The sequence below is a fragment of the Centropristis striata genome, chromosome 8 (genome assembly GCF_030273125.1).
Source record: "Centropristis striata isolate RG_2023a ecotype Rhode Island chromosome 8, C.striata_1.0, whole genome shotgun sequence".
Lineage (NCBI taxonomy): Eukaryota > Metazoa > Chordata > Actinopteri > Perciformes > Serranidae > Centropristis > Centropristis striata.
In genome coordinates, this window is record NC_081524.1 from 12446226 (window position 1) to 12467034 (window position 20809).

At 37.5% G+C, this 20809-nt stretch overlaps 2 protein-coding genes and 2 long non-coding RNA genes across 6 annotated transcripts; 2 read left to right on the top strand and 2 right to left on the bottom strand.

Annotated features, from left to right (window-relative positions):
* Positions 1–4947: 4947 nt before the first annotated feature.
* LOC131976425 (protein S100-A6-like) lies at positions 4948–6120 on the bottom strand. The gene is made up of 3 exons (XM_059339452.1): positions 6093–6120; positions 5371–5492; positions 4948–5265 (listed from the first exon to the last, which is right to left on the bottom strand). The coding sequence occupies exons 1-3, from the start codon at positions 6106–6108 to the stop codon at positions 5143–5145; spliced, it is 261 nt and encodes an 86-aa protein (XP_059195435.1). The 5' UTR covers positions 6109–6120; the 3' UTR covers positions 4948–5142.
* A 3092-nt stretch (positions 6121–9212) lies between these two features.
* On the bottom strand, positions 9213–20063 carry LOC131976427 (uncharacterized). 2 transcript variants are annotated; one of them, XR_009394793.1, is made up of 3 exons: positions 19495–20063; positions 9568–9700; positions 9213–9477 (listed from the first exon to the last, which is right to left on the bottom strand). It is a non-coding gene; the product is annotated as an uncharacterized LOC131976427 (long non-coding RNA). The 2 variants fall into 2 exon arrangements; XR_009394792.1 differs by lacking the exon at positions 19495–20063 and adding an exon at positions 10070–10125 and having other exon boundaries at positions 9214–9477.
* LOC131976428 (uncharacterized) lies at positions 13465–14530 on the top strand. Of its 2 annotated transcripts, none has more exons than XR_009394794.1 (3): positions 13465–13526; positions 14148–14281; positions 14388–14530. It is a non-coding gene; the product is annotated as an uncharacterized LOC131976428 (long non-coding RNA). The 2 variants fall into 2 exon arrangements; XR_009394795.1 differs by lacking the exon at positions 13465–13526 and adding an exon at positions 13861–13886.
* On the top strand, positions 17725–18914 carry LOC131976426 (protein S100-G-like). Its single transcript, XM_059339453.1, has 3 exons — positions 17725–17824; positions 18516–18652; positions 18768–18914. Exons 2-3 carry the CDS (start codon positions 18521–18523, stop codon positions 18885–18887), a joined length of 252 nt encoding a protein of 83 aa, XP_059195436.1. The 5' UTR covers positions 17725–17824; positions 18516–18520; the 3' UTR covers positions 18888–18914.
* Positions 20064–20809: the final 746 nt, after the last annotated feature.

The following is a 20809-nucleotide window of genomic DNA, read 5'->3' on the forward strand; positions in this document are numbered from 1 at the left end:
AATGTGACATTTATTTTTGTTTATTCGCCACTTTTGACATTCAAAGTCAATGATACACACTCAAAGTCAGACATTTCCAGTCCCTCATTCCAATTATTGACCCAACTATTATTAATGATTATATGATTAAGCAAGTTTTCCTTCATAGAACTTGTGATAATGACATGTCTTTTTTATAGATGTGCGTTTGTTTTCTCTTTTATTTTTTACTTTAAGTACAAGTGAAATAAAACAAGAAAATTCTGAGTCAATGTGGCCAAATTATTTCTGTTCAATCATGGATTATCAGAGTGAGGGCTGCGACAAAAGAAACATACTCATGGAAATCAACCACACCATCCCCGTCCACATCCAGTGAGCTGAAGAATCTGTCCACTGCAGCATTGTTTTCGGGCTGAAAAAGTCAAAACAGTACGAGTTGTAAGTAAATTCCAAAAACCTAAAATAATATGTCAAAATGGCATCATAGCTCTTCTACTTACCACTTCTGGTATCTCTTTGCGGAGCAGATTACAGAGTTCTTTCTTGGTCAAAGTGTTTTTGTCTCCTTCGTCTTTTGCATACTTCTCGAAGATAGCCTTGAGTTCGTCCATTACCCGCATTAGCTGTGACATGGTGGCTGGAATGAGAAAACATCGTTGACTTTTTATCAGTTTTTATTAACTAAATTGTATTTTTTTTTCACCTACCACATCGACTTGGTAATGTATCAATGCTTCATGCTAAGTTTAAACACATGCATTGTAATTACTGCGTTGGATCATCCAGTTAACGGACTGGGAGGGGTTTGGATGAGCAGCTCCTTCAGTTTAGAAATGTTACTGCCCGACACACTTTTTCATTTGTCTCATAATTAGAACTTCTTATTTAGATTTAATATATATATATAATCATATTGTTGTTGTTGCTCTGTCACATGTTTTGTGTCTTTCAGGAGTAAATACTCATGACCAGTGGTTTTATATAAGAGACATGATCAAGTATAGGTGGGTCAAAAGAAATGCAAATTGTAAGTTTGTTGTGAAAGGCAAGTCTCTTAAATTTCTCTCAATGAACTGCATTTCAAAAAGGTTTTAAAAAATAATATTTCTACTTACCAAAGCTGTATGAAAGCTTGTGTTGGTAGAGATGGTGGTCAAGAGGGATTTGAGCGGAGAACACAAACACCAACAGTTTTAAATAGATGCTGACACACCCTCTTTCCAAGCCCTGCCCCTCTTGATGTATTTTTTCCCTTTTTATTCCTTTTTTCCTCTTTTTTTCAGAAAAGCACCAAACTGCGAAAGCTGGAATTTAACTCTTTCTTGCCCCTTTATGCATCCCTGATCATTATTTGGAACATTTGTTTCAGTCCAAGCCAAAATTCAGATTTTCCTTCTCTCTAAATCTTGCTCTGTGGTTGCTCTGTCAACTCTTCTCTGACACTCTGCCTTTTTCTTTTCTCCCATTCTGCCCATTCACTTCTTCATCTCAAACATGTTGGCTCAGCACCAGTTTTCAGTTCCTCTTAGTTGTCCCACCCCACTGCATGTCATCAACTGTTTTTATTATGGGTTTTCCCCAAAATTCGTATCTTAATTTACTTAATTCCCACCAGTGTTCAATTGTTGCTATTAGAATTGTTATAATCTTACCAAAGACTGACTTTCATGGATGGATTACTAAATGGGCCTACTGGGCACAGGCCATCCTGGTCCATCTGCAGTCTCACAGGCTACACAAAATGGCCCCTGTACTACAAGACACACCCATTTTACTATATGACACACGCCCTAAGATAACTTTTGGCATAACATACTTAATTTAATCCAAACTACGATCTTTTCCTGGACCTAGTACCAAGTAGTTTTTGCTCCTGGAATTAACCAAACTGAAACCATTTTGAGGCCCTGCTGTGCTTTACATGGGGCCTGCAGTCCTATGTATCAGCAGAGAGACTTACTGTGTTATGCAGATTTTGTTGCTCTTGATATTATGTCACCTGACTTCTTTCTTTGCTCTGGTCATAATTACTATAGCCACTACAGGTTGTCGCCAGGCATCAACCTGTGGGTCTGAGCAGTGAAGCATACCTGGAAGGGCCTTAAACCTGCATTCTTTCAAAAGTCCAACAGAGGTTGGCAACAGTGGTTGCAAAAGTGCTCCGGTCTTATCTATCTCATTATATAATGGGATTACTTTTCACAATCGCTAGTTTCAAATCTTCTTGAAGACAATTATGTGTAAATAATTGTCCCATTTAGTCTTCTTCTTGTGTTAGGTTTCTGTTACTATCCATGGTGTTAGCAGGTTGGTTTTGACCAGTGTCTTAAATGATCCATAAAATACCCTCAGAACAATTATTTATCATCCAATTTGTTTCTTACCTCTTGGTTACCTTGTAAGGCTTTTTATCCATGAAAATATTAGTTTTAATATTCTTCACTTACAAATCTGGACATGTCCGTCTTTGTTTGTTTGGTTTGTTCAGCCCCTAACTGAAGATCAGGGGGTTGGAAGAGGGGCTGGCTGTCAGTATATCTTATTGAGCTGACAGTATGTTAATGATTTAAGTTTTTGGGCTAAATATTGTTTTATAATCTTATATTATAAGTTGTTTGATAACAGAGAATGGTAAGTCTTGAATTGTGATTGGGGCAGAAAAAATAATTTTCTAACGCATAGGTCATGAGGATATATACAATAACAAATTAAAGTCGCCCGCCAGGATGAGAGTAGCATCAGGAAATGACAACAAAGTGGATTTGATGGAGTGAAAAAAAAAAATCAGGATTCAAGACATTAGGAGCATAGATTGAGGCCAGACAGATTTTAATATTGTTAAGGGTCACTATTGCATAACAAAATATTTCTTCACTGTCAGAATCAGAGGATTTTAAAGAAAGATTTAATTTTCTTCTAGTTAATATTAGCACTCCCTCCATCTTATTTGAGGCAGAGGAAGAAACTAACACTTTGCACTGTTTATTCTGGAATTGGTTGACATCAACAGACTTCAAGTGAGTTTCTTGCATTAAGGCGATATCCACATTTTTCTGCTTTAAATATTGCAGGCACTTCAGTCTTTTTACTGGAGAGTTTAACCCTCGCACATTTAAAGTCAAAAGCAATGAGGAGCCATCTACAAACCAATATAAAACAAATATGTTCTTTACAGTGTTTAATCTTAAATTTTATTTTATTTCATTTACATTTATTTATTTGATTATTATTCGTTTTTTTTCCTTTTAATTAACACGCAACCCCCCCCCAACAAAAACAAAAAAAACAAAACACGGGAAATATATAGCCTGTAAAGTATTTAACTAACCCTTTTCTCCTCCCCTTCTTTTTCCCTCCCCCCTTTTTTCCTTTTTTAAATACCATCTTGCAATCATAAATCAAATGACCAAACAAAATTACGTGAAGAAGCATCAGAAGGAACAGATTCCCCTCTTAATGGACCCATTAATACTTCATATGAGAAAAAAAAAAAGAAAAACAATTTGCGAAAAAAAAGAAAAAAAAAGAGGGCAGTTTTGACAACTGCACTAAGTTAATGGGTGAGCTGGCCAAACAAGACACACACAACACTCAGTTCTCCAGGTTTTATTATTGGTTAAATGACAAAGCAACAAAGTCCCATACACCACTCGACTTGCGGTTGTTGCACTTTCCAGCATTGGCTCCTAGACAAGAGGCAATGTGGCCCTAAACTTCCTGCCTATACATCAAATCAGGACAGACCCAACTCATTTACACGTTCCCCTCTCACATGGTATTATCAGAGTTAAGTTCACAGTTTGAGTTCCCACAAGGCCTTGCGTCTTGAATATCAAGTAGGTCGCCGACTACCGCATGTCCCACAATGACAGGAAACTCCAAAACAAAGATGTTGATGGACGTAGCGCAAGATGGCAACAGCCTTGACACTGAACTGGATGCTTGAAACTGGTAGTCAACAAACCAATGGGTGACATCATATACACTCGCTAAACAATAAACGTAGATATGGTCGTAATAAACTGCTTGTACAAACTGACTAATGGGGTGGTTTTATGGGAAAGGACAGTGTCTTTTTTATTTTACACCCAGCATCTTAGTTGTAAGAGTTTGCTGCTTTTCTTTGTATTACGTGATAGTAAAGTGAATATATCTGGGTTTTGGATTGTTGTTTGAACAATACAAACAATTTTATGATATCATGTTGGTGCTTCAGGAAATAATGGTTGTGAGAAATTGTGAGGGTTTTTTTGTTTTCAAAGAGACACGAACCAACTGGGAAAAGCCTCAAAATGATGACTAAGACACACGTTCCCACTACAAAGAGACACAAACGAGACTAAGAGACCAAAACAATGCTTTTGCTATTGTATGGTATTTGTATACCCAACAATTACCTCATTAATCAAGAAAAATATTTGGCAGATTAATTGATCATGAGAATAATCATTAGTTGTTGAAGATAAATGGCATGGACACCTCAGAGTAAAAACTCTCAACACAAGCTTCATAAAACATCCTTGGTGGACAGCCCAGTGAACACCAAATGCAGCACAGTTACTGAAATCTTAACAAACATGTTAGTGAAGGTTATTTCAGGATATTCTCTCAGTTTTATGGAAATGGTATGAACTGCTTATACGGTTTAGAGAAACATTCTAGATATATTTTATGTATATTAAACTCTTTATAAGGACCACATGCAGAGATATTTTGCAGTAGTTTGCCTCAACCCATTGTTATTTTCTGTGTACAAAACATCCTAACAGTGACATAACAGTGAACTTTTACCTATGGGATTGGTTCCTGAATGAGGTGCTTATTTTAGTAAGCATATTACATTAAAAGGCAGATTGTTTTTAAAGATGACTTTATACTTCTGCCTAGTAAACATGCAATAGAGAGAAGCAAAAAGTTTGTGCAATATCTGTATTTTGTTTAAGAACACACATAAAACACAAAACATTTATTTTTATTTGTTTATTAGTCACTTTTAACATTCAAAGTCAGTGACACACTCAAACACACTTAAAGTCAATACATTTCAAATCCCTCAAGCCAATTAATAACCCAACTCTGATGAGAGATGTGGTTGTACATCGTGCAATTTGAATCACTGATCTTTTTTTTTTTTAAATAAACAAAGACAGTGCGGCTAAACTATAAATTCATCATAAAAAGGAGGGCTCCGGCAAGAGCAATATACTCTTGGTAAGAAACAACACCATTCTTGTCTTCATCCAGCTTTTCGAAGAATTGAGCTGCTTCAGCACTGTCTTTGGGCTGAAAAAGGTAAAACAAGTGTAAGTAAATTCCCAAACCTAAAAAAACATGTCAAGATGACATCACAGCTCTCTGTTGCAATAGTTCTGTATCTTTTCTACTTACAAATCCCATCTCTTTATGGAGCAGTTCAGAGACTTCTGCCTTGCTCAAAGACCTTGCGTCTCCGTCTTTTTTTGCATACTCGTCAAAGACCTCCTTGGTTGCCACCATCGCTATTAAGAGTCCTGTTGGAATGAGAAAACAGCGTTGATTGTGTGATTCAGCTATATTAATTCAATTATTAATTTATTCACCTAACATGGCTGTGGTAATTCATTTAGCTTCATGCCACATATAAACATGTGCATTGGACTCTATTTGGATCATTCAGTTAACAGACAGAGGATTTGGATGAGCACTTGAGGATCACTTTCTCATTTGTCTCGTGAATAGAACTCATTTTTTTAATTTTAAAAATATATATATTCACTCATCTTGTCCACTAAATTAACTGACTGTTTCTTCTCCTATTCCTATTAGTTTGCCTACCCTATTGCATGTTTTTTTAAACAACATTTTTTTGTTTTTCCCCCAGAGGAATTGGAGCTTGTTTGTATTTTATCATTAGAAATCTAAAAATCTTACAATAGATTGACATTTTTATCCCAAACAGACCTTGCATGATATAAAACACACACCCAGAAGCTCACTCATGCATCTCATGCCAAATATTTTAACATATTAGCTAACGCTAACTGTTATATTACATGCAAAATGAGATCAATTAAAGTCATATGATTAATGCTGTATTTCAAAAATAATTTAAAAGATATATTTTTACTTACGTGGTGTGCCTGCCATTTTGTGTTGATAGAGAGGGTGGAAGGAAGGAATTTGAGCAGAGAGCACGGACACAAGCACTTTTAAAGAGTTGTTGACACACCCTCTTTCCAAGCCCTGCCCATTTTCATATCTTTTTTCCCTCTTTATTTCTTTATTTTATCTCTCCAGATTTTTTTCACCAGTAGAAACTCGTTCTTCTCCACTGCCGAAGGGCCCAAACTCATAATCTGCCCACGTTGACGTGTTACACAAACTGCACCCAGCTCACTCATGCCACATTATGCTACCTGTGTGCCATGTAGGGGAAATGGTGTTCAGTTATACCTCCTTTCACACTGCATGGGGATAATCAAATCATCCATTCATAACCCGTAAGGACATTTTAAGTTATAACAGCTTGAGAGCAAAATACTACTGCATGCACCAGTGCTCATCAAATGTACCTGACTTGCCCATCAATCTCAACTAAATGACCCATGATATCAAAATAGCAATCTTTATATTTTACCCTTATTTGCAAATCCATTAGAAAAAAAAAAAAAAAAAAAACGGGAATATGCCATTCACACAAGTATTCAAACCATAATTCAGTTCTTTATAGTACACTAGCGCGCCCCCTCACGTCAAATGCTCTAGAACAGGGGTAGGCAACCTGAGGCTCTGGAGCCACATGTGGCTCTTCAGGCCATCTGCATTGGCTCTCTGTGGCTGTGAGAAAAAAATATACGTAATAACATTTCTTTACATTAAAATGTCTAATTTATCATTAGTGTAGGCCCAAAGCTATTTGTATTCTTCAACTGTAAAAATGTATAGCTTATATTTAGCATTACAATTTTTTCCCCCACATTTTAGTCAACTTAATGTGCATCATAGCTTACGAAAGTAATCGCCTTAAGCTCTAAGTTTTGTCAACTTCAAGGCAAGTTTTGAATTTTCCATAACTAGGCTAGCTTTTGATTCCAAATTTGCACTTGGGTTCTCGATTCTGACAAAATCATATTAATAAATACTCATTATGACCTATTGGAAATGCTGGTAGGCTAATTAGGACTTGGTAGGTTGTTTCATCTTAATTGTAAGGCTCCAAATAATGTTTGCGGCTCCATTCCAACATATTGTGTCTCTTTTTGTCCATCAATGGCTCTTTGTTAAATAAAGGTTGCTGATCCCTGGTCTAGAACCACCACTGCCAGTAAACTGTAAAAATAACACTGAAAAGGAAGCTTTATAGTCATTATGGAAAAAAGGAAACAATACATTAAATACAACTAAAGTTACTTTTGTACAATCTGTCTGCATGTGTCTCTGTGACTTTACAGCGTTTGTCTGCAGCAAAAGGAAAGATTTCAAACTATTATGAACAAATCACCAAGTACAAGAGACTACAGCCTCCAGGAAACTGCATTCTTGATTGAGACGATCGACAATCAACAAGTCTCTGCTCGTACAAACAATGTGTTGCAACTGTGTGCTGTTGCTAAAATCATAAGCTGGTTGCTGTGTGGTGAAACATCTGAAGGTTAGAGTAAGTGGTTGGTATTAATGTAACAAGAGACAGACACCAGCAGACTGTAAGAAGAAGACAAAAGTAGAGAATAGGCGTGGTCAAGAGACACCATGACTCATGGGTGGGGCATTTTTGCGGCCACAAACATGCTGAATTATTCTGCCGTCCTCCCTCCACAAACACACCAACATCTACTGAAAACATATCTGCGCTGTACATGAGCCATTAAAAACAGTGTCATTATTTCATTGTGTTAATTAACCCTTTTTTTGACTGGATTTGTTGTTTGTCAGGATTATGTTATGTGAACCAACAGATATTAAACACAAGAAGACTAAGTAAAATGTATTCTAAGTACAGAAAGATACAGCTAGACCAAAAGTGTATGTATGTATGTGCTTAATTTTGGCTAATCTAAGCACATGAACATTTATTCATTCATTCATTGTCCACTTATTCAATATCGGGTCGCAGGGGGGCTCAAGCCAGTCCCAGCTGACACCGGGCAAGAGGCGGGGTACACCCTGGACAGGTTGCAAGGCTATCGCAAGGAAAATAGAGACAGAGAACCATTCACGCTCTCATTCACTCGTACAGGCAATTTAGAGTCACCAATTAAACCGAAGCTGCATGTCTTTGGACTGTGGGAGGAGGTTGGAGGATCCGGAGAGAGAACCCATGCAGACGTGGAGAACATGTAAACAACACACAGAAGACCTGGATTTGAACCTCATACCGTGAGGCAATGCTAACGATGCTAACCAGCGCATCACTGTGTAGCCCTTTAGCAGCAATTTACTAAAAATCTTCCTCTTTGTGAGCAAATGAAACTTGCAGTGTAATACACCACTGTCAGTGTTAGAGAAGGGTTCTTTGTTTTGGCTGTTTGTACAAGTTAAACCAGTTTGGGAAAGCTACCCAACTTATTTGCATTTAGGTAATGTCAGGCAAATAGAATATTGAATGTCATGTTGAAAGTCTTTTTAGTCTGCATGATAAGAGAACATGTTACATTTGTAGTTTCACTATGTCAATCTTGTTTGTTACACAGTCAAAGTTGTTAACACCTGTTAACCTTCATTTGAAGAAAGTTGATCTGATACAAATAATCTAAAAAAATGTTTCTGTAGTTTTTTATGTTGGTAATCCAGGTTAGCTAGCTACACCTGGATGCCTCACAGAGCTAAAGCTAATTTAGCTCAATTTTTTCCACCCTGTTGGTCTGTAGTCTAATATAAACCATGTACAGGGACCATAGTTGAGTGCATGAGATAGGCAAACATGTTTTCCCTTTACTTGAAAAATGGAAATAACTATTTATGAGGCTGAAGTGTTGCTGCTTAACAGTAATGACACATCTTTTTACAGGTCTACTTTCATCTCACACCTGCAGTTATTAGTCAATGTGTCACTTCTGACTTTCAGAATAATTGAAACAAACTCTGAAATGGAATGACAGATACAGCTTTTTACAGGACTACTTTCATCTCACAGCTGGAGTTTTTTGTTAATTTGTTACTTATGACTTTCAGAATTAATGAAAAAAGTAACTCAAAGTCTACACATTTAAGTCCATAATAACCCATCTATGATTCATCCGTGTCTGTTTTATCAAGTTTTCCTTTCACAGAACATGTGATAATGACTTGTGTGTTCCACATGTAACTGTTGCTGCAAGTTGGATCACTTATTTTTCATTGAGAACAAATTAAACAAGGCAAAAGGGTTCAGAGGCAACGTGGCCACACAATTTATTCTGAAGAATACATCACAATGAGTTCTACTAGATATTTGGCAAACTCCTTGAAAGTAACATAACCGTCACTGTTGACGTCCATCTCTTTGACGTAAGCTTCAACTTCAGATTTGCTTTCAGCCTAAAGACAGAAAAACAGTGGGGGTTGTAAGTAGATTGTAAAAGATAAGAGGCATTCACAGTTGGAATAGTGCTGCATCGTTTTACTCACCGGCAGAGTAAGCTCAGTCAAGAGCAGGCGAGTAAGTTCACTCTTGGTCAAAACGTCTTTCTCTCCAATTTCAGAGTACTTGTTGAAGGTTTCCCTGACGACCTTCATTGCCTGTTCGAGCTCAGCCATTTTTCTGGAAAGAAAAAAAAACAGTGTTGACTGTGAAGTTCAGTATTTATTTAGGTCATTAGTCATTTATTCATTTTAGTGGATGTGGTTATTTCTAGTGACCATTGGTTCTAAACAAGAGACACAATAGTATGTTGGTGCAACAGAGAAGCAAGTTTGGTGTCCAATATGGTTACTATTTTATTATACAAACTGTAATTGTTAAAATGGACCATAGATTGTTAATCCTCTTCAGACGTAACGCTCTACAAGTAAAAAAAAACACCCCCAGAGGCATGCCATATAATATTACATATCAGGTAGCCACTGTTTAGATAAACTTCATAGAAAATCCTGATTTTGAAAACTATATGTAAAAGATGTTTCTACTTACCAATGTTGTTGGAAATCTTTGAGATCTCAAAGTTGGAGTGGTGGATGAGAAGGATGTGTGAATAGAGCCCGGACACAGACCTTCTTAAATACAGGCTGACCAACCCTCTTTTCAAGCCCCCTCCCCTCTTTCTTCCTATATAATGTAAACGGCAAAAACTAGCACGGCTGGTTTTGTGGACCCCAGGGCTAGACTCTATACAGCACATGCATTGACCCTGACAGGTGTTACATAGGGAGTGAAGCATTGTTAAGTATTTACTGCTATAACCAATGACTTGATGAAGAAGCAGAAGATTGAATACAAAACACAAAGAATTGTCGATATAAAGTGTAAAACAAAAATATATAAATGGCAGATGCTACTTCTACATCAACTCAAACCTTTGTTTGAGTTTTAAAAATGGCTTGAGTATTTGTTTTCTCCCGTTTATTTGTTGACAACTGCATGTTTGCATCAATTTGTTTGAAAGCACCGCCCTTTATAAACGGATTATGGTCATTTATTCTTAGGCAATTCCTGGGTAAACTTATGGAATATCTTTCATTCATCAGCCAAAAAATATGTCAAAACATGTATCTTGAACTTCATTATAAACCCTCTACATCTCAGTTCCAAAACAATTGAACAAACTACCTTACAGAATATGATGGAACACGACATGGTTGTACAGCCAACAGGAGGTTGTTGATTATCAACTGAATGATTTTATTGTTATTTGAATTTTATTTTTAAGACTTGAATCCGATTGTTCACCAATACAACGTTAGACGGGTTTGTCTTTCCTACTTCAAGACTAATGGTAAACCATTTCTTATGCAGGCACTTCAAACAGGATCTTTACATCCCCGCCAGCAGCAGTTTTTTTTTATTTGCGAAAGTACAGGCTGTGAGGTATACCTGTTTCTACACAGGCTGAAGAGGGAGTGAGTTAACTTGTCATAGAGGATGAAAATCCAATTGAAATGAAGCATACCATAACTATAACTATATATTAATTGATATATAACATTGTATGGACACATTTCCATTGTTTGCACAAATTTACTTGAGCAGAGCACGTGTGCTGGCCCGTCTTCTGAATGGAATAGTGAACAACAACAAATATAACAATATAAATGTGGGGTTTACTTATGTAATGTGACACAAATACATCAAAAGGGAGAACAAGAGAAAAGACAGAGAGACTTGATAATTTGAATTACATATATTATGACATAAAAAAGATCTGATATCAGTCAAAGTTTCAACCTGTGGGAAGTTTTAGTCGAAGTATTGGAATCTGAGTCCTTACATTATAAATAATGTATCCATTCCATTCACAAAAGTATGTAAAGTCAGCTGTGCACTTGCATTGCTGTAGGCTCATATGGCTTTCCTGATAATAGCATTTCAACATAAGGGGGGCAGGGCAGACAGACAGGTAGGGGCACATGGTGGTTCAGGTGGCCCAAAAAAATATGTATGAGGCATGAAAGAATAAAAGGAGTTCCTGAGTGCAAATGTTGCTTGAGTGAGGGGCAGAGAAGACGATTGTAACATTAGCTGCTTTAGGCTATTAGCTTTCCACAGGTTGTGCAGGTTTATATCTACATAACCGGTTTTGATGTACAGCTGCATTCTCACACTAACAAGTTACTGTATTAATCAAGGACCTGTGACGCTGGTTCGCATGGTTTGGACCAGATTTCAAATTACATAATCTCCAAGTGTGTTTCATTGTACACTTGTTTACAGAAAAATAAAATACTGAATTGCATTTTTGTTTATTATTTGTTGGTGTAAATGAGGGAACAAACTATTGCAGACCCTACTCCATGCCTGTAGATCATTTTACACAACTTGTCATTGTTACTATATGTTTATTTATGTTTTTCACAGAGCTCTTACCTTTAAATGGCTGAAGTCCCACAAATTCAGATCTGGTTGCTATTTTATAATCCAAATTATAATTGTTGAAATTTGACCATAGATTAAAGGATGTTAATCCTATTCAGGCGTAGCACTGCAAAAGTAAACTAACCACACCCAGAAGCTCACTTAAGCATTGTCACACCACATAATGTTACATAACAGGTAGCAACTGTTTAGAGCATTTGTAAAAGTTAAAATACTGAAAAGGCCTCTGTGCAATATTGCTTAAATTAAAAAAATAATCCCCACTCATTTTATTAGCATTTAGCCAGGGTGCACGGTGGTGTAGTGGCTCACACTTTTGCCTCACAGCAAGAGGCTTGTTGGTTTGACTCGGGTCTGTGGCTCTTCTGTGTGCGGTTTTTGTATATTTTCCCTATGTCAGTGTGGCTTCTTCCTCCAATTTATCCTTCCACAGTCCAAAGATCGCAACATTAGATGCTATAGGCTATTAGCTCTCCACAGGTTGTGCAGGTTTATATTTACATAACCTGTTTTGATGTGCAGCTGCATTCCCACTCAAACAAGTTAATACTGTATTGATCAAGGACCTGTGAAGCTGGTTTGTATGTGGTGGCCAATATTTCCAGTGAAATAATCACTAAGTGTGTTTCTTTGTACATTCTTTTACAGAATATATTATACTGAGAACACCTGTGTGCAATATCACTAAAATTTAAAAGTAATAATAATACAAGATCCCCACCATTTAATAGAATTGTATTTGTATTTAACCAAAGCCCAGGTCCGGAGGTGGATGGCACCAACCAACCCTGCACTTTAAACCAGGAGATGGGTGCCTAACTTTGTTAATTATTCTGAATCATAACCAAAATCTGTTTCTCTGTCTCTCCCTTAAGCAACATTCACACTTCTTCAAACCTGTAGAGGGTTTTTATTAACCTTTACATACAGATTTTGACTCATGTTTTAGCTGTTGAAATGTAGAGGGTTTCAAATGAACTTCCAAATACATATTTTGACATATTTTTGTCTGTTGAATTGGAGATATTCCTAGCCAGAAATTGCCTAAGAATAAATTAACCATAATCAGTTTATAAAGGGTGGTGCTTTCAAACAAACTGATGCAAACAGGCAGTTGTCAACAAATAAACGGGAGAAAGCAAACACTCAAGCCATTTTCAAACTCAAATAAACAGGTTTAAGTGGATGTAGCAGTAGCATGTGCCATTTATATCTTCTTGTTTTACACTTTATATCGACAATTCTTTGTGTTTTGTATTCAATCTTCTGCTTCCTCATCAAGTCATTGGTTATAGCAGTAAATACTTAACAATGCTTCACTCCCTATGTAACACCTGTCAGGGTCAATGCATGTGCTGTATAGAGTCTAGCCCTGGGGTCCACAAAACCAGCCGTGCTAGTTTTTGCCGTTTACATTACATAGGAAGAAAGAGGGGAGGGGGCTTGAAAAGAGGGTTGGTCAGCCTGTATTTAAGAAGGTTTGTGTCCGTGCTCTATTCACACATCCTTCTCATCCACCACTCGAACTTTGATATCTCAAAGATTTCAAACAACTTTGGTAAGTAGAAACATCTTTTACATATAGTTTTCAAAATCGGCATTAGCTATGAAGTTTATCTAAACAGTTGCTACATGTTATGTAATATGATATGGCATGCCTCTGGGGGTGTTTTTTTTTTTTTTACTTGTAGAGCCTTACGTCTGAAGAGTAATAAGAGTCTATGGTCCAATTTGAACAATCACAGTTTGGATAATAAAATAGCAACCATATTGGAATTGGTGGGACTTCAGTCAATTAAAGCTAAGAGCTCTGGGGAAGACATAAAGTAACAATGAAATGTCATGTAAAATGATCAACAGGATTGTGGTTGAGTCCTTGTTCATTTTGATAGTTTATTCCTTCATTTGCACCAATAAGGTAATGCACAAAACTACAACAATTTTCCCATTTCCTTGATGTTTCAAACCAAAAACAGTAAAAGAGAGCCTTTAAAAAAGAGCAAACCAAAGTCAAAAAGGTTATCTACAACATAAGTAACACCAAACTTGCTTCTCTGTTGCACCAACATACTATTGTGTCTCTTGTTTAGAACCAATGGTCACTAGAAATAACCACATCCATTAAAATGAATAAATGACTAATGACCTAAATAAATACTGAACTTTTTTTTCTTTCCAGAAAGAATGGCTGAGCTCGAACAGGCAATAAAGATCGTCAGGAAAACCTTCAACAAGTACTCTGAAATTGGAGAGAAAGACGTTTTGACCAAGAGTGAACTTACTCGTATGCTCTTGAATGAGCTTACTCTGCCGGTGAGTAAAACGATGCAGCACTATTCCAACTGTGAATGCCTCTTTGACATATATATTTTTATGTTTTACAATCTACTTACAACCCCCACTGTTTTTCTGTATTTAGGCTGAAAGCAAATCTGAAGTTGAAGCTTACGTCAAAGAGATGGACGTCAACAGTGACGGTTATGTTACTTTCCAGGAGTTTGCAAAATATCTAGTAGAACTCCTTGTGATGTATTCTTCAGAATAAATTGTGTGGCCACGTTGCCTCTGAACCCTTTTGCCTTGTTTAATTTGTTCTCAATGAAAAATAAGTGATCCAACTTGCAGCAACAGTTACATGTGGAACACACAAGTCATTATCACATGTTCTGTGAAGGAAAACTTGGTAAAACACACACAGATGAATCATAGATGGGTTATTATGGACTTAAATGTGTTGACTATGAGTTACTTTTTTCATTAATTCTGAAAGTCATAAGTAACAAATTAACAAAAAACTCCAGCTGTGAGATGAAAGTAGTCCTGTAAAAAGCTGTATCTGTTATTCCTGTTATGCAGCAACACTTCAGCCTCATAACTTTAAAAAAGAAAATGATGTTTTTGCATCATATAAAAATATTTACAGGTTAAACTGTCAGAAAAACACATTTGCCAATCTCAGGCACTCCCATCTTCACCGAGCATCCCGATTCATGAAAGTTTGTCTATTCTGATACACACTGTACAATCCGACCAGCACTCCACCCCTCTGGGACTTCATCATCACAACAAACCACACGTGCAACCCAGTAACCTGAGATCTTTGGTCTATGACAGGGATGGGCAACTTAAATGCTGGAGGGGGCCACAATTTTTCATGGACACTACCACAGGGCCACATATAGGACCGTGCACTTAACCAGATATGATGAAACTGCAATTTTAAATATGTTTGCAGTGCAGTAACTTAACATATTTCATGCTCAAATGCATGTATAACAGTATAAATAGGAATACAAAAGGTTTGAAGCAAATAAAAAATAAACACTTACTGTGATTTCTTTCTTTTTTCAGTGCAAGACCAACATTAATTGCAAGAAGTAATTTTGTGCATTTTCACACTGCACTTTTGAGATTCCATGCTCAAATGCATGTAGTTGTACTGAGGGCCACTTCAAGTGATGGTGTGGGCCGTATGCAGCCCCCGGGCCACCAGTTGCCCATCCCTGGTCTATGTTGACAGCATCACTCTCCTACCTCCCTAAACAACAAACACTGTAACTTTCATGTTACAAAATGCCTGCTCCCTCAACAATAAAGCACTCCTTATCCACAACATCATTATACAGGAATATTAATTTTCTCTGTCTGACAGAAGTGCCGATCACCACGCTGTCATATTCAACATCCCTGTTCTCCGGCCCAATATCTGATATCAGTCAATGCTATTTTAAAACTGTGGGAGATTTTAATCAAAGTATTGGCATTGGATCCTCATAAATGATGAATACAAAACTTTGATTTATTGAAAGGGCAGTTGGTGGACAGGTAGAACATGAATAGAATATACATAACCTGTTTCGATGTACAGCTGCATTCCCAAACGAACAAGTTACTATTGTAGTACTCAAGGACCTGTGAAGCTGGTTTTTAGGTGGTTGCCCATATTTCCAGTCAAGTGTCTTTCTTTGTAAATTTGTTCCCAGAATATAGAAAATATGTACTGTGAGCACCTCTGTGCAATATCTTTACCTTACTCTAATATTTCATCTAGCCATAACCAAAGTCGGTTTGAAACAGCTATTGTCACATGTTTACAACATGTTTAAAATCAATGGGCCTCACACAAAAGTAAGTAAGTAAGTAGGAATGTTCTCTCCCATTTATTTGTAGGAAACCATCTATTTGCATCAGTTTGTGGGAAACCACTGCCTTAATTAAGTGATTATGGTTGATTTATTCTTACATATTTTACTACACAGTACAAGTAGGTACATAAAGGGAATTTGCTTTAAGAAATATGTCAAAATCTGTATCTGAAAGTTGAAAACATCCTCTAAAATCTCGATTTCAAAGGTAATGAACAAACCAGAATATGAGAGAACATGGCATGATTGTATAGCCAACAAGATTATAAAATTAACCATTTCTCACCTCTACAGAAAAACAGGTTATGTCGTTATAAACTAGCCTGAAGCAACTAATGTGCAGCAATCTTCTTCTCTGTCCATCCATTGAGCAACACTGGCACTTCTTCAAACCTATAGAGGGTCTTTAATGAACTTCCAGATACATCTTTTAACATACATCTTTTTGTCCCTTGAAGTAAAGCAAACAGTCAGTATCAGGATAAGGATATATGCTGATATTTTGTCTGATGAAGCAAAGATATTCCTTGAGTGTACCCAGATATTGCGTTAAAATAAACAAATCATAATCAGTTTATAAGGGCCGTACTTTCAAACAAATGGACGCAAATACATGGTTTTCTACAAATAAATGGCAGTGATTGTCAAGGAAAAAACAAAGAAGCCATCATTAAAGTAAAGCTCATAGTTCTTTTCTTCTTACTGTCAGTATCAAATGGACACTTTTTTTTTTTTTAAAGTCATTTTCAAACCTAGATAAACAGGTTTAAGTCAATATAGCAGTAGCATCTGTCATTTTTGCTTTTTTTTTTTTACACCTTATAACAATAATTCTTTGAAGGTTTTACATACAATCTTTTGTTTAGTCATCAAGTCATTGGTCCTTGCCTATTACGTCACAGCAGAAAATGCTTAACATTCCTTCACTATGCCTTAAATGCATCAATGCATACAATAATTGAGCATAGCCCTGGGGTCCACTCTGCAGAACCAGCTGTGCAATTTTTTTTTACAGGTGGGAAGAGGGTTGATCATCCTGTATTTAAGAAAGTTTGTGTCTGTGCTCTCTTCACACGTCCTTCTCATCCACCATCTCAACCTCTCTACCTTCAACCCCTCAAGGTTTTCATACAACGTTAAAACTCTAAAAACTTGTCTTGACTTGATTACTGTAACAGTGTCTTCACACGTCTCCCTAAAAAGCAACTTCAGCTGATTCAGAATGCTGCTGCTAAAGTCCTCACTCAGACCAAGAATGTGGATCATATCAGTTCTAAGGTCTTTACACTGGCTCCCAGTCTGTCAGAGAATAGATTTTAAAATACTGCTGCTGGTTTATAAAGCACGGAATCGTTTTTGGCCAAAATACATTAGTGACCTTCTGATTAACTATGAACCATCGAGATCACTCAGGTCGTGGGATAGGTCTCCTTGTAGCTGATTCCCTGCTATGTCATAGCAGGAAATGCTTAACATTGCTTGACCTACAGTATGTAATGCCTTTCAGGGTTAATTCATGCAGTAATTATGGGCCTCGGATCCACCTTGCAAAACCGGCTGTGCTTGCAGTTAACACATTAGAAGAAAAAAAGGGCAGGGGCTTGGGTTAGTCAACCTGTATTTAAGAAGGTTTGTGTCCGTGCTTTCTTCACACATCCTTCTCGTCCACCATCTCAACCTCTCTACCTTCGACCTCTAAAAGTCAACTTTGGTAAGTAGAAACATCTTTTACAAATGCCTTTTTTAAAATCAGCATTAGCTATTTAGTTTATCTAAACAACCTGATATGATAGCGACCTGATATGTAACATTATGTGGCATAACATGCATGAGTGAGCTTCTGGGTGTGGTCAGTGTACTTGTAGAGAGCGCTATGCCTATGGTCAAATTTTAACAATCATAATTTAGATAAGGGGCTACATGGTGGTGTAGTGGTTAGCGCTCTCGCCTCACAGCTAGAGGGGCACCGGTTCGCCTCCTGCCTGTGGCTCTTCTGTGTGGAGTTTGCATGTTCTCCCCGTGTCAGCGTGGGTTACCACCGGGTACTCCGGCTTCCTCCCACAGTCCGAAAACATGCACTTAGGTTTAATTGGGGACTCTAAATTGCCCGTAGGCAATGTGTTAGCCCTGCGATAGTCTGTCCAGGGTGTACCCTGCCTCTCGCCCAATGTCAGCTGGGATCGGCTCCAGCCCCGCGGATAAGCGGTTAATGGTAATGAATGAAATGAATGAATAATTTAGATAATAAAAAAGCAACCATATTTGAATTGGTGGGTCTTCTTCTCAATTAAAGCTATCAGGAATTCTGGTGAGAAGTTGTTTAAAATGATCTACAGCACCACCTTACTTTATTGTGTCTCTGGATACTGGACTACACAGTCAACACTATTTTCTCATTCCAGCCACCATGACAGAGCTCACACAGGCAATGGACCTCCTCAGGAAAATCTTCGACAAGTACTCTGGAAAAGAAGGAGACAAAGACACTTTGACCAAGAAGGAACTTACTCGGCTGCTATTCTGTGAGCTCCCTGTGCTGGTAAGTAAAAAGATGTAGAACTATTCCAACAGAGAACTGTATATGTGTTTGACCTATATTTTTCTGTGTGTGTTTTACAGTCTACTTACAACCCCCACTGTTTTTCTGTCTTTAGCCAACAAGCAAAGCTGAATTTGAAGCTTACGCCAAGGAGCTGGATGCAGACGGTGACGGTCTTGTCACTTTCACAGAATATGTCAATTTTGTAACAGAACTCACTGTGAAGTATTGCTGAGAATAAATCATGTGGCCATGTTGCCTCTGCACCTTATTGCCTTGTTTAATTTGTTTGAAATGAAAAATAACTGATCCAACTTGCACCAATATAACCGTCACATCTGTCATAGATCATAGATGGGTTATTATGGACTTTAAAAGTGTTGACTTTGAGATGGTTTCATTAATTTTGAAACTCAGAAGTGACAAATTTACTAATAACTGCAGCTGTGAGATGAAAGTAGTCGAATAAAAAGCAAGCAAGAAAGAAATGATAGATTTTCATGTTTTTTGCATTACTAGTGCAGTGCCTGTAGGAAGTATGTATTCGTTAGCATGCTAATCGTGAGATAGCACATTACGCAGTATGCTGCACTAAAATTACATGAACATGAACCCAATTAGCTGATAAACTATATTGCATGTAAATATCTCATATCAAATGATTATGGGCATTACCTAAGCAACATGAATGTTACATAGTAATGCAACATAAGAAGTGAATAAAGCTAAATCTCCGATTAGCATGCTAATCCCGAATAACAGAATTTGCACACTACATGCAAAAATCGAACCTTGTAGCGCACTTAAAAACTCCAAAAGATAGGTAGGCTAAATAGACTTACAGATGAGATGAGTCAGGGTGGACATCCAGAGTGAATTGTGTTACTGACCAGGTGTAGGCCTATCACACAATGGCGCGGAGCTCCCCTAAAAGGCCTCCGATCTGGAACAGTGCAATGCCGCAACACATCCTACTTAAATAATGATATCATGAAAAATGAATTCAAAAATCTTTAAAATCGAGGATGCACACCTTCGTACCATGTGCAAGACACATGCAAAATCTGAGGTCAGTCTGACTAACGGTCAGCGAGATATGCCCTAGACACACATACACACACACAGCTCACATAGATAAAAGAATAGTGACATGTAAAACAGCTAAATAAGCTTTAGCTCTGTTAGAGCTCCAGGTTTAGCTAGCTAACCTTCTACGCACAAACAGAACTTTATGAAACGATATAAAGTATTTTTTAGATTCTTTCATATCAAAACAACTTCTTTCATAATGAAGGTTAACAGGTCGGAACTTTGACAGTGTAACAAACAAGATTAACACAGTGAAACTAAAAACTTAACATGTTCTCTTATCATGCAGACTGAAAAGACTTTCAACACGACATTCAATCTTCTATTTGCATGACATTCCCTATGTAACCCTGTTAAAAAAAAAAAAAAAAGAAAAATAGAGAGAAATAAATAAGTTGAAATAAATAAAGCACTCATTTTGTTTATTTATTTTATTTATTTCTTATTTCATGTAAGAAAGATTTTTTTTTGTAGGAAAGAATGTAAAAAATAATATCTCAAAGTAAAAATATATGTTTTGTTGAGTTTATGTACCGTGGGGAAAAATCCAATCAGTGCCGGAGGTTACAGGTCGACCGGAAGAGGAGGAGAAGCGAGGGAAGAGCAGAGAAAAGAGGAAGCTGCATGGCGGGACGAGGCGACGGCCAGAAAAGACATTTAAAAGAAAAAGGGTTAAAGAAGGTGCATAACAGAGACATCGGACAGAGCATCTCGGAGTAAGTGCGCAGTGAACTTAACCTGTTGTCGAGAATCGACATGAGACGGATTCCGGAGGGAAGTGTCGCCGAGTAGCACAGCACAGCTAAAGTTAGCCTAGCTCATGCTAACTAGCCTGAAGCCCATCACCACTGAGAAGCTAACACAGCAATCCCATCGGTGAAGACGACTTTTGCCGCAAATGGAGCTGCAGGAGATGCCGTGCAGGTGTGTGTGAGTCTAGCACAGACAACACTTGGAGCAGGACACCTGGAGCTGGAGTGACTCGTCGTCGGAGGCCCACGTTCGAGCAGTCCGCTGTTGAACCGGACGGACCGGGAGGATTCCAGTGCAGTGAGTTCAATATCATCG

Excerpts from the sequence above, each read along its gene's own strand:
- LOC131976425 (XM_059339452.1), bottom strand. Across the intron at positions 5,266-5,370 it reads TCCATAAAGAGATGGGATTT|CCCAAAGACAGTGCTGAAGC; the intron begins GTAAGTAGAAAA and ends TACCTTTTTCAG.
- LOC131976426 (XM_059339453.1), top strand. The coding sequence starts at position 18,521 with ATGACAGAGCTCACACAGGCAATGGACCTCCTCAGGAAAATCTTCGAC. Across the intron at positions 18,653-18,767 it reads TCTGTGAGCTCCCTGTGCTG|CCAACAAGCAAAGCTGAATT; the intron begins GTAAGTAAAAAG and ends TTCTGTCTTTAG.